The 14,808-nt window shown below is 41.4% G+C and overlaps 1 protein-coding gene and 1 pseudogene across 1 annotated transcript; both read right to left on the reverse strand.

Annotated features, from left to right (window-relative positions):
* Positions 1 to 7,969: 7,969 nt before the first annotated feature.
* LOC129515540 (60S ribosomal protein L37-like) lies at positions 7,970 to 8,347 on the reverse strand. Its single transcript, XM_055334437.1, has one exon. It carries the CDS (start codon positions 8,321 to 8,323, stop codon positions 8,030 to 8,032), a length of 294 nt encoding a protein of 97 aa, XP_055190412.1. The 5' UTR covers positions 8,324 to 8,347; the 3' UTR covers positions 7,970 to 8,029.
* Positions 8,348 to 9,113: 766 nt separating this feature from the next.
* On the reverse strand, positions 9,114 to 10,868 carry LOC129515503 (DNA-(apurinic or apyrimidinic site) endonuclease 2-like; annotated as a pseudogene).
* Between the last annotated feature and the right edge of the window lie 3,940 nt (positions 10,869 to 14,808).

Genomic DNA, 14,808 nt, shown 5'->3' on the forward strand with positions numbered 1-14,808 from the left:
AAAAATTTAATATCAGAATTCAAATCTTGCTTCATCAATAAGTTCTAGTTTTAGGTGGATACTATAGTGCATTACTGCAAATTAATAAAAATATATTACTTTAATTAATGTAAAATTAATTATATTAGATCTGTATCATTTTGATCTTTTAAAAAATGATTTATTTATTTATTTTTGAGAGAGATGGAGAGAGACAGAGAGAGAGAGAGAATGAGCATTAGCAGGGGGGACAGAGAGGGAAAGAGAATCCTCAAGCAGACTCCCTACTGAGCATGGAGCCTGACTTGGGGCTTGATCTCACAACCTGAGATCATGAGCTGAGCCTAAATCAAGAGTCAGCCATTTAACTGATTAAGCCACTCAAGCACCCCAGTGTCCTTTTAAGCTTGACTGCTTTTGGAAATATATTGTATAGCACAGATTCTATAACTTCTCAGTGTTTTTGATATTATACTTTAAAAAGACAGTAACACATTTATTTAAACTGAAAAATAAAATCAGACATTTTCTGACAGAAAATAAGTCTTAGAATGTGTCTTACAAACAGCCTGACAGTAAAGACTCACTTTGTCAATTAGGTTATATGACTTTTTCCATACATTCAATAAATCTTGGCATAAATATACTTCAAACGTGATGAAAGAAATTTTATAAAAATATTGCTTTTGCATAGATATTGAAAACAATATTTCCAATTTTTACTGAGTATGTTGGTGTTTTCTTTTTTAGATTTTATTTATTTATTCATGAGAGAGAGAGGCAGAGACATAGGCAGAGGGAGAAGCAGGCTTCCCACAGGGAACGACTTGATCCCAGGACTCCGACCTGAGTCAAAGGCAGATGCTCAACCATTGAGCCACCCAGGCACCTTGAGTATATTGGTTTAAATGCATGCCACTGAGTAAGAATAAAAGATATAATTAGTAGTTATTTGTTAATTTTTGATAAAGGCTTTTTGGTGTAGTTTAAGAGATCGAGACTTTAATATTTGTGTAGTAAAACTCTTTCTAAATTAGAGCTTTCAATAAAATTAAAAAGAGGACCTAATCGAACTGTTACATGTTAAGTCTTTAAAGATAAATTCAGGTAATAAGTCACTATTGTTTTTGGCATCTAATTTGAAAGACATTTAAAGAATTGGGTAATGTTGTCATAAAATCTTTCTATTCCTACATTATTTTTGTGTGTAAGGCAACATTATGGCTTACATATATAAAAATGAAAAACAGCAATAGAAGTGGTCCCATGTTAGATATAATATTCTTCCATAAACACATGGAACTAACAGAAAAATAAATCTCCATTAATCTCAATAAGAGGGATCCCTGGGTGGCGCAGCGGTTTGGAGCCTGCCTTTGGCTCAGGGCGCGATCCTGGAGACCCGGGATCGAATCCCATATCGGGCTCCCGGTGCATGGAGCCTGCTTCTCCCTCTGCATATGTCTCTGCCTCTCTCTCTCTCTCTCTCTCTCTGACTATCATAAATAAATAAATTTTGAAAAAAAATCTCAATAAGAGGTACATTTCTGAAAATTTCTACTTAAATGTTAGTAATTATAAAAAATATTTAATATATTTATACTGTTTTAATTACTTATATAGTAATTGTCATGATAACTAAGAACCACTTTTAACTTAGAAGAAATAAAAAAATTAAATCTATATAAAGATTTTTGAGAGACATGATAAGGTGATTAATAAAAGTCTTTTTAAACATGAACACTTCGTTAGGGTAAAAAAACTTATATTTTTAAAATTCTGGGGGAAATGGGATGAAAGGAGTTCTGGAAGTAAAAAGAAACAATGCGGATTTTCTGATTGTTAAAGAGGAGCTTGTTCATGTATTTTTAAAAACTGTGTGCCACTCTCAAAATTGCTAACATGAGATCATGCTGTACTAATTGGTATTTTTTCTTGTGTATCTATTTTTGAAAAAAATTGGTTTTGTGCTGTGTATTCATATTGTGACTTTGCCATTCACTAATGATGAATATTTGGACATGTCACTTAATTTTTCAGAATGCTGTTTTATTGCCCGCTATAAAATGAAAAAGTTGAACCAGATCCTTTGTCCCTTACATGTCCCTAATATTCTATACCTCTGTGACCAAAGACTCAAAAGTATTCCCTTAGATAACTGAAAACAAAAAGTATGTAAATATGTATTTTTCTTTTTCTTTCTTTCTTATTTTCCTTCTTCTCTCCCTCTCCTTTCTTCCTCCCAATATCACTAAAGACCTGTTGGCATATAGTGAAGATTATATTTTTTGAGGAATTTACTGAAATTGGTCTATTTATCATCAATCAATCACAGTAATTTAACGGCTTTCATTAACCAAAAATAGCCATACTATGCATGACATCATTATTTTCTCTAGTAATTGAAATCTGAAAAGTGTAATATTTTCTAAAATAAAAAGTTCATTTTGGCATGACCCTACTTCCTCCTTCTGATGAAGCTAGAATCTTAAAATAGGTCATCAGAAATAAAACTCTTTGGAGTAGATAAATGCACCAGAAAGTCTATAATTATTGTTGAATATGCATGTGAGGTCCACTAGCGCTGCCTCCTCTGTGCTATTTTCAAAAAAATGCAAGATATGATCTATAAATAGTACCACTTTGGTTTTAATTAGTTCCATTTTGGTAATGGAATGTTGTGGTTTTTCTAATTTGCTACATTGTGGGTAGTGACAAAAGGTTTTGAAATGTTAGTGCTGAGGTTTTCTTTCTTGCCCCACACTTCCACGTGGTTAGATCTGTCTCTGTTGACTTGTAGAGAACTAAGAGTGTTATATTAGGAATACAAAGAGAGAGAAACAGTTAATATCCAATTGACTGACTTCCTAAAAAGGGAAGAGTAGAAAAGAGAGCCCATGTGAAGAGACGGTTGCTGGTCAGTGCCTGCAGACAACACCAACATTTGAATGAGTATGCCACTCTGTGTAGAGGAGCCATAATTGCTGTTGTAATCGCCGGGAGGCCCTTATAGCACTTGTACTTGGCTTCTTGGATCATCCAGGTGAAGTCCCCTAAGACTTTGTTAGGCTCCCACTTGAATTGCTCTCTGTGGACTTCACCCTTGTCAATAGGACACACTTTTCGAAACAGTATAAATTCATTCACCACCAGAAGACACTGAAGATGGAGTGGAAGCAGAAGCCCCAGCTTTGGCACTTGGAAGGGTCTAGACAGTGGGAAACCCATTTTTGGTTAAATGTGTATATATTTTTATTAGGAAATAATAGGGTCTTAAGGCTAATGAGATGGCATATAAGAAAGTACACACACACACACACAAAGAAAGTACACAGCATTAATTCATTTATACCTTCAAACAATAGACTTGTATTGAATATGTAATGAAAACTTATATAATAGCTCATATTTTGAAACAGGCCCTGTGCCTGGATACTAGAGATACAAAAAGAAAAAAAAAAAAAGGCTAAACCATCATAGTCTTCAAGGACGTTATAGAATGTTAGAGGTGGGGAGAATACCTGTAAGACTTCATTCACTGAACAAATATTTACTGAGCATCTACTATTTACCAGGCACTGTTGTGGGTACTAGGGATATAGTGGTGAACAAGATGGATGAAGTCCCTGTCTTATAAGCTTACATTATGGTGGGGAAGATATAGCATAAACAAATAAATAAGGTAATTTCAGTTACTATAAATGCTATGAAGAAAGTAAAATAGGCCAATGTGATAAAGTAACTGGTTGGGGAGTGAGGGGGGCAATTTTAGGTAGGGTGAGCAAGACAGCCTCATTGGGGAAGGTACGCTTGAAATGATCACTGAATAAAAAGAAGGAGTCTCACCAAGACATTTGGAAAGAACAGACAGAGGGAACAGAAAGTGCAGGAGCTTCCAGACAAGTGTTAGTCTAGTGTGTTCTAGTAAGATGATCAATGGTATTACCTCTGCAGGCTCAGGAGTGGGGAGCTTCATTCACTTAGGAGATGATGGGGTCGTTACGGCTTGACATACAGTAAGTACTTAATAAAAGAATGGTATCTTTCCTCTGACGGTTTACCTTTAAAAATGTTTATTGCAAATTTAAGAAGAGTTTATAATACCCTTTCCTATTCCATACCTCTGGTCCTGCTTCCCAGAGGCAACCACTTTTACAATTTGTTTTTACTTTTGGCAATTACCACACATATCTTTGAATAGCATGCTCCTAATCTGATTTCTTCTTGTGTCAATTAAAGATATCATCTATTCACTTCCTGCAATAAAAGCATTTAGCTCAAGATTCTTATGGTTATTTTTTCTTCCTCTACTGGTTATCTCTGCACCTATATGTAATAAACTTCTGTCCTGATCCTTCATCTTTTGAGTACCTCATTGTAAGCCTGAGATGTTATACACCCAGTTCTCCCCATTGCTTCTCTTTCTCTACTTTTCCCTGCATGTGTCTACAACCTCCTGTGGCTCATAGAATATAATTCCCACTCTCTTTAGCATGTCATACAGGGCCCTTTAGGATCTAGGCATAGCCTACTTTTTTCATCTGTCGTCATTCATGTTATCAACACTCACAGTCATAGTGAACTATATACTCACAGTAGTACGTAGTTTTAGAAACATCTGAGTGCTCTTGTCTTTGTTCTCATTGCCTCATATGTTTTCTTTTCTCTCTCTTTTTAAAGATTTTATTTATTTATTTATTTTCGAGAGAGTGTGCATGAGTTGGGGGAGGGGCAGAGGGAGATGCAGGCTCCCCACTGAGCACCAAGCCCTACATGGGGTCCCATCCCAGGGCCCTGGGATCTTGACCTGATCTGAAGGCAGAAGCTTAACCGACTGAAACACCCAGGTGCCCACCTCTTGTGTTTTCATTGTCTGAAATGGTCTCCCTTTGCAGTTCCCTGCAAATCCCATTCATTCATTTTGGCTTACATGGCACTTTAAGAAATCTTCCTTGGTAGATGAACTTTATTAAATTGAAAAATGTGTATTGAGCAGCTGTTTCATGCAAGGCACTGTTCTAGGTGTCAGGGTTTTAGTGGCCCAAGACACATATTCATGAGCTCACATTCTAGTGACTTAAGAGATAGATTTAATAAAAATAACCATTATTATAAAACCCACTACGTCAAGATTGTACTGAAAACTCGCACATGCTATTTATATCTGTAGAACTTCATGAGACTTTTTTTTTTTTTTTGAACTTCATGAGACTTGAAGTAAAATATTCTTCCTGAGGAAGTCACTTCCTGTAAGTAAGCTTCAGAGCTCTTACTCTTAAGCTATACTCACTCTGCCTCCAATTACTAATTGTGCACTTCTATCACAACATTTGTCATACTGTCTTTAAATTGTGCATGGGGTTCCCCACAGAAGTCACAGGGCATACAACATTATTCTTGTTGATTATTTTCTTAGTGTTCTCAGACGGTACAGAAGTGGTACCATTCTAGATGCGCAGGAGAGAAATTAATGCATTACACACATTGGATACCTTAGAAATTAAAGGTTAATTCTTTCTTGAAATCTCAGACTGAGAAAGGCTTGCTTTAGACTGAAGGCCTCTTAAAGATAGAAATGTTTACTGCATATTGGGTACTTGACAAATTTTTGTTGAATCTGTCACTCAAACCTTTGTAATCAATATATACTCCATTTCGGAGCTGGAAAACTATGGTAGTCCTCCTTTTGGAAGTGGCTTTGCACAGAAGCTAGGCACTGGGACTTCTAGTAGAATTATAGGGGTGTTGGATCTAAACTTTGAGAGGCCGTACACAGACCGTAGTGGTTAACTGTACACACTCTGGAGCCAGGCTATCCAGATTCCAATTCCAATTCCATTATTTACTATTTATACACATTTAAGAGGTGACTATTTAACATGTCAGACACTTTTATAAGTACTCTACAAATACTACCTGACTTAAACTTCTTAATGCTTTCGTGTTAACCTCTGTGGTAACTTTATTCTTCTTTAATAGCTCTATGCCTCAGTTTCTCTCCCATTCAAGGGGGATAATAATAACAAAACACCTCACAGTGTTACTGTTAAGATTGAGTACAAAGTGCTTAGAACAGTATCTGGCACATGGAAAGTTAGTTGTGACTGGTAGCCACTACCCGTAGAGACTGTGATGAGGAAAGGAAACCAGCTTGAGGTATCATAAAATTTCTTCATCTTGTGCTAATGCTCACTTCAAGGGGACAGATGGAATTATTTGGAATAGGGATGGAATTTGAAGCATCTCCCAGTCAAGTTGGCTCTGTTTCTAAGGGAAAACCCAGGGGCTGGTGCTGAAATGGAAAATACAGGGGAAAAAATACCTCTGAAATCTGTCCAGTTTGCTGTATCTGCTCTGCCATCTCCTGAGTCCATATTATTATCTTTTGCTGGGATATGTGCAGCGCGACTCTTCCTTGGCTGCCCCCAGGAGATTAATCTTTTCTTTTTCTTTTTTTTTAAGACTTTATTTATTCATGAGACACACACACACACACACACAGAGAGAGAGAGAGAGAGAGAGAGAGAGAGAGAGAGAGAAAGAGAGACAGAGGGAGAAGCAGGCTGTATGCAGGGACGCCTGATATGGTACTTGATCCTGGGGCCGCAGGACCACACCCTGAGCTGAAGGCAGATGCTTAACTGCTGAGTCACCCAGGCTTCCCAAGATTAATCTTTTCAAAACATAGAAGCAAATTAGATTGTATTGTGTTCATGCTTAAAACAGTCTCCTGGTTTCCTATTGTTCTTAGAATAAGGACCCAAATCAGTACTTTGTTGAGTGAGTCTTACACGATTCAGTCTTGGCTCCTGCCTCCAAACTTGCTTCTGGCCATCCCTCCCCATGGTTTTCCCTCACCAACCCCCATCAGCTTTCATTTGTTGTGTGATAAATATCTATTTGATCACCGTGGATTTACATTGTCATTGAGGACACATCAGTGAGCAGGAGAAACACAGTTCTTGTACTCAAAGAACTTATATTTGAGGAGGTGTGTGGGGGGTGGACAACAAAAGCCAGACGAAATATATTAACTGCTAGTTGTAAATATGAAAATAGAATTGAGCTTGCATTGAGATAATGTGGACAGGAAGTCTTAGTACTATTCTAGAGAAATCTAAAGGAGGATGAGCAGGGAGCCATATCATGCATGCGGAGGAGAGAATTAGGTGGAAGGAACAATCTATGCAAAGGTTCACGTATGCTAGGGAGAACCTGGTGTGTCTGAGGTACCTGGAGCGGATTGCCTTATTGCACAAAGAGAAGAGGGGAAATGAAGTTGGTTGGTGGGGATCCAGGGCCTGGTGGGCCACAGTAAACAATTAGAAATTTTTTCCCTTTTATTTTTTTAGAAAACCTCAAAGTTATTTTTAAAAATTCAAAGTGTGGCACAATGTACACCGTTCTACCTTTCATTTAGATTATTAACCTCATTTCACCTAGATTATTATACCTTCCATCAATTATTAACTTTTTACCACATTTGCTTTTTTGGTCCTATTTTCCCCATTCTTTCTATTCCTATCTTTTGTTCCTCTTCACATCCTGTTTTCTTTTTGTTTTGTTTGTTTTTTTTTTTTTGCCAAATCTTTTTTTTTAAGATTTTATTTATTTATTCATGAGAGACACAGAGAGAGAGAGGCAGAGGGAGAAGCAGGCTCCTCATAGGGAGCCTGATGTGGGACTCCATCCCTGGACCCGGGATCACACCCTGAGCCCAAGGCAGATGGTCAATCATTGAGACACCCAGGCATCCCTTGCCAATTTTTTTGAAGGTACGCTGCTGAATATCGAAGCAAATATCTTCCCAAAACAATTTTCTACATAGTCACAAATTATCACATGCCAAAAAATTTAATACCGATTCAGTATCATTTTATAGTCCATATTTAAATTTCTCCAATTGTCTACAATATGTTTTTCTGTAGTTACTTCTTTAAAAAAAAACCCAACTATGAAACTATGAAGCAATTAAGATTTATGAATTCCATTTTTTTTTTTTTTTACTTTTTAAAACCAGAACGTTTATTTTGACTAATCGTTGAAATCCTTAAGATGAACTGGATGCTGCAACAGCTGCCCTCTTGGGCTTAGGTGTCGTTCCTTCACGGAATCCATGCCTGAATCTGCGGTATACAATTTTTAGGTGCCTCATTCGACCGGTCCCAGTGGTATTCCGTCTTTTAGCCTTGGCACTCCAGTTATACTTTCTCTTCCGCTTGGCAGGGTAGCCACACTTGCCGCAGGTGGACTTCTGAAGGTGGTAGGCCTTAGAGCCACAGCGGCGGCACAACGTGTGCGTCTTATTGCCACACTTTCCGAACGATGACGTCCCCTTCGTCATCTTGTTTCCGCGGCAGACCCCAAAGATGAATTTCATTTTTAACATTTGTCTCCTGACTAATGCAATCCTCCACCTTGGTTTTTTTTTTTTTTTTTTTTTTTTTTTCCCTGATACTGACACTTTTCCTCTGACACTTATTGAAGAACCTAGGTCTGCTATCTTGTAAAGTGTTCTATGTTCTTTTTGTTATGTTTCCTCATAATTAGATTTAGGGTAAACATTTATGGCACAGATATTATCAGGTGATATATTGCTTTGTTATTGGTGATGCTAAGTTGCTCATTTGGTTAAGGTATCTAATAATAAATCTCTATGTTGTAAAATTACCCTTCCTCTTTATGATTATGAATTAATCTCTAGGACATTCTTAGAGATAATGTTAATGTCCTGTTCCCCAACAACGTTTCAGCCCATGATTTTGGCATCTTTTTTTGTGGTTGTTGTTTTGTTTGGTTTAGACACAGATATATTTCTCAACAAGAAAGGGGTTTAAAATCAATTTCCTGGGACAATTGGTTCCTGTGCACTTCTGACAGGAAGGTGGGAAGTGGAGTGGAGAGCTGGGTCACAGCATTAAGGAACAAGAAGCTCACCAATGAGTAGGAATTAGGCAGGAGGAAGAGAAAGAGAGGCCTTAAAGGAAGAAGAGTAAAAGGAAAGGGAAGGGTTCTTCAGGAAGTAAAGAGGAAGAGGAGTCTTTGGGGAAGGAGAAATAGTCAACTTAGGAGGGAGCTGGCCTCAAATTACATACAGGGTTGACGATGCCAGACATCCCTAGGCCTGGGTTGGTTCAGCTGGGCCTGCTCCAGAGGAAGAAGTTACAGTGGGAGGAAGGGTCAGTGGGAGGATCTTGGGGCCTAGCACACATATAGAAGTGGCAGCCCAGATTGTGTCCTGGCTTCTTCACAGTTTGCATCACACATGGCTCCCTGTGGCCCCCACAGAGGGGCATGGGTAGGGGCCCCCCAAGCAAAGACTTCCAAAAAGAGGTCCATACCTCCTTCTCATCCTTGGCCTCTGAAGCACTGACTTGCCCCTCCACCACTTTGGCCATTACCTCCTCTTCTGGAGTCTTTGGGGTCATGAGGGCACCCACACTAGGAAGCTCCAAGTTAGGAGAAGCTTGGGGATGATTAGAGAATGGCTGGAAGTAGCTGGTCAGGTTTTTTTGGCCTCTGCTAGAGCCAGTTTGACTTAGCCGAAGCCTGGTTGAGCACACATGGGCTTTGTTTTGGTGCATCTGTACCTGGGTTTGTTTGCTGAGTTGCAGCACTGATTGCTTAAACACAGGATCTTGTTTGTGATGAACTAGGAAGCAAAGGATCTTGAGCTGGGTGCCTGCAAACTCAGGGAGGTAGTGAGTGCACAGAGGTGGGCACTGTTTTGCTGGCACAGAGGACACACTCAAGACTGCACCCACAGGGCAATGGTCAGAGCCCATCACCTCAGGCAGCAGGAAGGAGTCCTGGAAGGTGTCAATTACTAGGGTCCTGTCCCGCAGCACATAATCAAACCGGGAGCCATAATTCAGATGGTGGGCACCACTGACTGCTGACTAGCAGGTGAATGCCCCCTCCTGCTTTGGCTGGAAGCAGCGGTAGCTATCAATGAAGGGCTGGACATGGGACCCAGCCTGGCATCCCAGGTTACTGAGCAAGCTGTCCATCCACTTGCACCTTGGGTCCTCTTCAAAGCATTCCAGGTTGACTGCATCTCAATGGTAAATGGGGGCAGTGGGCTGTATTCAGGTCACCCAGAATGATCACATGGCTGCCAGCTGCCAGGAGGGCTTCTGCTTGGATCTGCAGCAAGCGATAGAAGCACATTTTAAAGGTCAGCCGCTCAGGTTTCCCAGCATCTGCATGAGAGCAGTACACGTTGATTAGGGTCAAGGTCTTCTTCTTTCCATGTCTGGATTTTTTTTTTTTAAGATTTTATTTATTCATGAGATACACAGAGAGAGGCAGAGACATAAGCAGAAGAAGAGAAGCAGGTGCCATGCAGGGAGCCTGATGTGGGACTCAATCCCGGAACTCCGGGATCACGTCCTGAGCCAAAGGCAGATGCTCAACCACTGAGCCACCCAGGCATTCCCCCCATGTCTGGATCTTATGCTGTGTCAGGAGGGCCTGGCCCTCACTATCCAGAGCCCAAAGCTCCTCTTGGGTGAATTCTTCCATGTTTCCATAGCAACCCACGTCCCCATTATGAGTGGCAAGTAGGCCACTCAGGCCTTCTTCAGCAGCCATGGGAGTAGTGCTGTCCTTACAGAAGGCAGCTATACCAGAATAGCCACTGCGGTTGCGGCTGAAGCTGAAATAGGAGTTATAGACCTCAATGACAGCCAGGAGCTCTGTCAACACTGACCAGTGCTGTCTGACCAGTCTCTGATCACTTTGGTCTCCTGAAGGCAGACGATGTCAGCATCTAGCTTGTCCAAAATGTGCCCCATGGCCATGGCGGCACAGTTGCTGGGCTCCTTATATAGCATCCCTTGCAGGGGGCTCCTGATCCCATTGATGTTCCAGCCCACCACACGCAACATCTTGACGGCCAACTTCAAAGCCTCACAGTTTGTGCCCAATGTAGGGGACACAGGACAGCTAGGCGCCCCCAACCTAACCAGATCACGCCTTCTGCACACATTCGGTATCTTTCATCCACTATTCAGTACATATTGATAAGGCTTACCCATATCAATTTTTATTTATTTACTTATTTTTAAAAGATTTTATTTTTTTCATGAGAGACACAGAAAGAGACAGAGAGAGAGGCAGAGACCTAGGCAGAGGGAGAAGCAGGCTCCATGAAAGGAGCTCGATGTGTGACTCGACTCCGGATCCTGGGATCATGCCATGAGCCAAAGGCAGACGCTCAACCGCTGAGCCACCCAGGCATTCCCATATCAATTTTTATATTGGGAGTTGCAAAATGGGGATTTTCTATTTATTGTTTCATTTGTATTCATGAACTGGCATTCTCATGGAAAGAACTTTTCATTTTTATTTCAGTTCTCCCTCTTTTTTTCATGGAGAGAACTTAAAAAGTCTCTCAGGACTTGTTTTCGGACAAGAACATTCTGGGCTCACTTTGTAATTTCCTGCTGCTCCAGATGTGAATCAGTCTTCTCTCTAAGGGGCACTGATTCCTTTTAGTGATGAATGGTGTTTAGAAACCATGCGGGTAGCTTGATGCTAGGTGTGCTTGTTCTTACTGAGGTGTCAGGCTTTCCATGCCTCAAGGCTCTGTCAATGGATCAATTAGGATTAAAGAAAACAATGTAACTTTATTCTATTACACCAGTTCAAATCCAACACTATGGGATTCTTCCTCAGCTTCTATCAGTCCATATTTGTTATCTTCCTTCTCCCACAGTGAGAACCTAGGTTCCAAGTAACATGAATATACTTACTAGTTTGCTTCTTCATATAATGCATGCATGGTAGTTTCAAAATTACTACATCAATATCCCTTTCAACGTCAAATCCACTAAGTGAAGTTATTAATTTCTTTGTACTTTCTTTTGCTCTTACGCTGTATCTCACAACTCCTAACTCCGGTTCAGTGGGTATTGTGCTCAATTAATTGACTGAACATTTTTTTCTCTGTCTGGTTATACTGGCAATTTGATACTCAAGTATGTTCATTTCTCCTTTCTTTCATTTCCAAGGCTTTAGATTTAATGTTTTGAAAAGGCAAAATTATATTTAAAAAAAAAAGATTACTCAGAGAAGCCGCTCTGTGATTACTAGCCCTTACAAACCGTCCCACCTCCATAGGTAACCATTTTCAGCTAATTTTTCTTTCTTTCTTTCCTTCTTTTTTTTAAATTTTTATTTATTTATGATAGTCACAGAGAGAGAGAGAGAGAGGCAGAGACACAGGCAGAGGGAGAAGCAGGCTCCATGCACCGGGAGCCCGACCCGGGATTCGATCCCCGGTCTCCAGGATCGCGCCCCGGGCCAAAGGCAGGCGCCAAACCGCTGCGCCACCCAGGGATCCCTCCTTCTTTTTTTTTAAAAAGATTTTATTTACTTATTTGACAGAGAGCACAAGCAGAGGGAGAGGCAGGCAGAGGCAGAGGGAGAAGCAGGCTTCCTGCAGGGAACCCAATGTGGGACTTGATCCCAGGACCCTGGGATCACAACCTGAGCCAAAGGCAGATGCTCAACCACCGAGCCACCCAGGCATCCCAGTTATGTGTATTTTTTAACTTGATTGTCTCTCATTAGAATGTAAGCTCCTTGAGGGTTAGTGTCTATTTTGCTTGCTCTCCTTAACTGTTTGCCTAACTTACAGCCTAGTTTTTGGTACATAGCAGGTTTTCAAGAGCTGGAATCAATAACATCTAGTAAAAGCAATAAAGATAGGGGCCCTTGGGTAGCTCAGTCGTTAAGCATCTGCTTTGGGCTCAGGTCCTGACATCAGGTCCTATTATTGAGTCCTGCCTTTGAACTCCCTGCTCAGTGTGAGGCCTGCTTCTCCCTCTCTCTGCCCCTCCCCACAGTTTGTGCACGTGGGTACTCTCTCTCCCAAATAAGTAAATAAATACAATCTTAAAAAAAAAAAAAAAAAGTAGGGCAGCCTGGGTGGCTCAGCGATTTAGCACTGCCTTCAGCCCAGGGTGTGATCCGGGGGACCTGAGATCGAGTCCCGCATTGGGCTCCCTGCATGGAGCCTGCTCTCCCTCTGCCTGTGTCTCTGCCTCTCTCTCTCTCTCTGTGTCTCTCATGAATAAATAAATCTTAAAAAAAAAGTAATAACGATATCATGAGGTAGGACAAGAAACACAGATTTAGAGGTAGACTTGACTGAAAGAACAATGGAGACTTTGACACAGAGCCTGCTAACGACTTGAGTTCCAGCCCGGACAGGAAAATATAGTTTTTATTTTATTTTTCCTCCTTTCTTCCCTTTTACATTGACTTTCTCTGTTCATTTTAACTGCTGGCCCTGCATCCTCTCCTTTGCTCCAAACGGGTTCACTTCAAATGATTATTTTTGTGGGGGAAAGAAGGTGAACTGAATGAGGAGATAGTGGGAAGTTGGCTAGGGGAGGGGGAAATTGAGGGCGATATATAAAATGATAAGCTCATTAGAGTAGGTATTTTAAAACTTCTCCTAACCAGGTAAAATAGTAAAAAATAAAACCACATGTAAGAGGCTGAGTCTCTGAAATCATTTTGCTGACTTCAAATCCAAGCTCCTCCATTAACAGCCATATGCTTTTTATTTATTTTTTTTTAATTTATTTTTTATTTTTTTATTTTTATTTTTTTTAGCCATATGCTTTTTAATGAATTACTTAACCACATGAACTCAGTTTCCTTGGAATCTACAAAATGCAGATAAAGTACCTATCTCAAAGGGCTGTTCTCAGAATTAGTAAAATGATCCATTTTATATGCTTAATACCATGACTGGCACAAGGTAAGCGTTCAATTAACCTTAGCAGTTATTTTTCTTTCTTTCTTTTTTTTTTTTTAAGATTTTATTTATTTATTCATGAGAGAGAGAGAGAGAGAGAGAGAGAGAGAGAGAGAGGCAGAGGGAGAAGCAGGCTCCATGCAGGGAGCCCGACGTGGGACTCGATCCCGGGACTCCAGGATCACGTCCTGGGCCAAAGGCAGGCAGGCGCCTAAACCGCTGAGCCACTCAGGCTGCCCCAGTTATTTTTCTTTAAAATCAAGCATAGATGGCCTAAATAATAAATGCTTGTCATGGATATGACAGCACCACCCTCGAAATAAGAAGTTCACTTTAAAAGAAGCAGATACGGCTGTACTGGCCTTAGATTTTGGGCAAAGACCTTGCATATGCATGGAATTTAGCACTGCGCCTGGCATCGGTAGATGCTTTATATTTTCAGAATGGCAAAAAAGAAAAGGAAAAAAAGGAAAAAGAAAATGCCTGTAAAAGTCTACTCTGGAAGAAACTTATGTCGTCTGTCCACGAGGGCCGCTGAGGATGACAGGTGGGGTCGGGCAGGGAGGGGAGTGGCCGTCCGGCTGCGGGCAGCCCTAGTTCTAAGCGGCTCTCGGGACGCGAAGCCTGCTGCTGCCCGCAGGGACCGGGCCGGGGCCGAGGCGGGCTCGCCATTCCTCCGCCGGTCCCTGGGGAAGTCCCGGGGCTAAGTGCAGTGGCAGCGGCCTCACTTCCAGGCTTCTGCTACGTCTCGTCTCCGGGATGGTGCTGAGATTGGCGTCCGTGCCGACGGAGGTGCACCCGCCGCAGCCGCCGGGCAGCGCCCCACTCCGCACTGCACCCCTGACTCTGCGGGAAGCTCGGCCTCTACTCACGCCGGCCGCCCGCCAGCCTCTCGGCCCATTCCTCGCCGGCGTTCGGAGATCCGCCCCAGATTTGAAAGCTTCTTCCGGGAGCGGGCGGGAAGCCCACTGCGCGAGCTTCCGCGCTCCCGGAGGCCGTTCCGGAAGTCCCGCCCACTCCCAGCGTTCCGTGCGGTGGCTTCGCCGCCATTGTTTGAA

The sequence above is a fragment of the Nyctereutes procyonoides genome, unplaced genomic scaffold, assembly GCF_905146905.1.
Source record: "Nyctereutes procyonoides isolate TBG_1078 unplaced genomic scaffold, NYPRO_anot_genome, whole genome shotgun sequence".
Classification (NCBI taxonomy): Eukaryota; Metazoa; Chordata; class Mammalia; order Carnivora; family Canidae; genus Nyctereutes; species Nyctereutes procyonoides.

Bases quoted from the DNA above. Each gene is read 5' to 3' on its own strand.
- LOC129515540 (XM_055334437.1), bottom strand. From the start codon at position 8,323: ATGACGAAGGGGACGTCATCGTTCGGAAAGTGTGGCAATAAGACGCAC.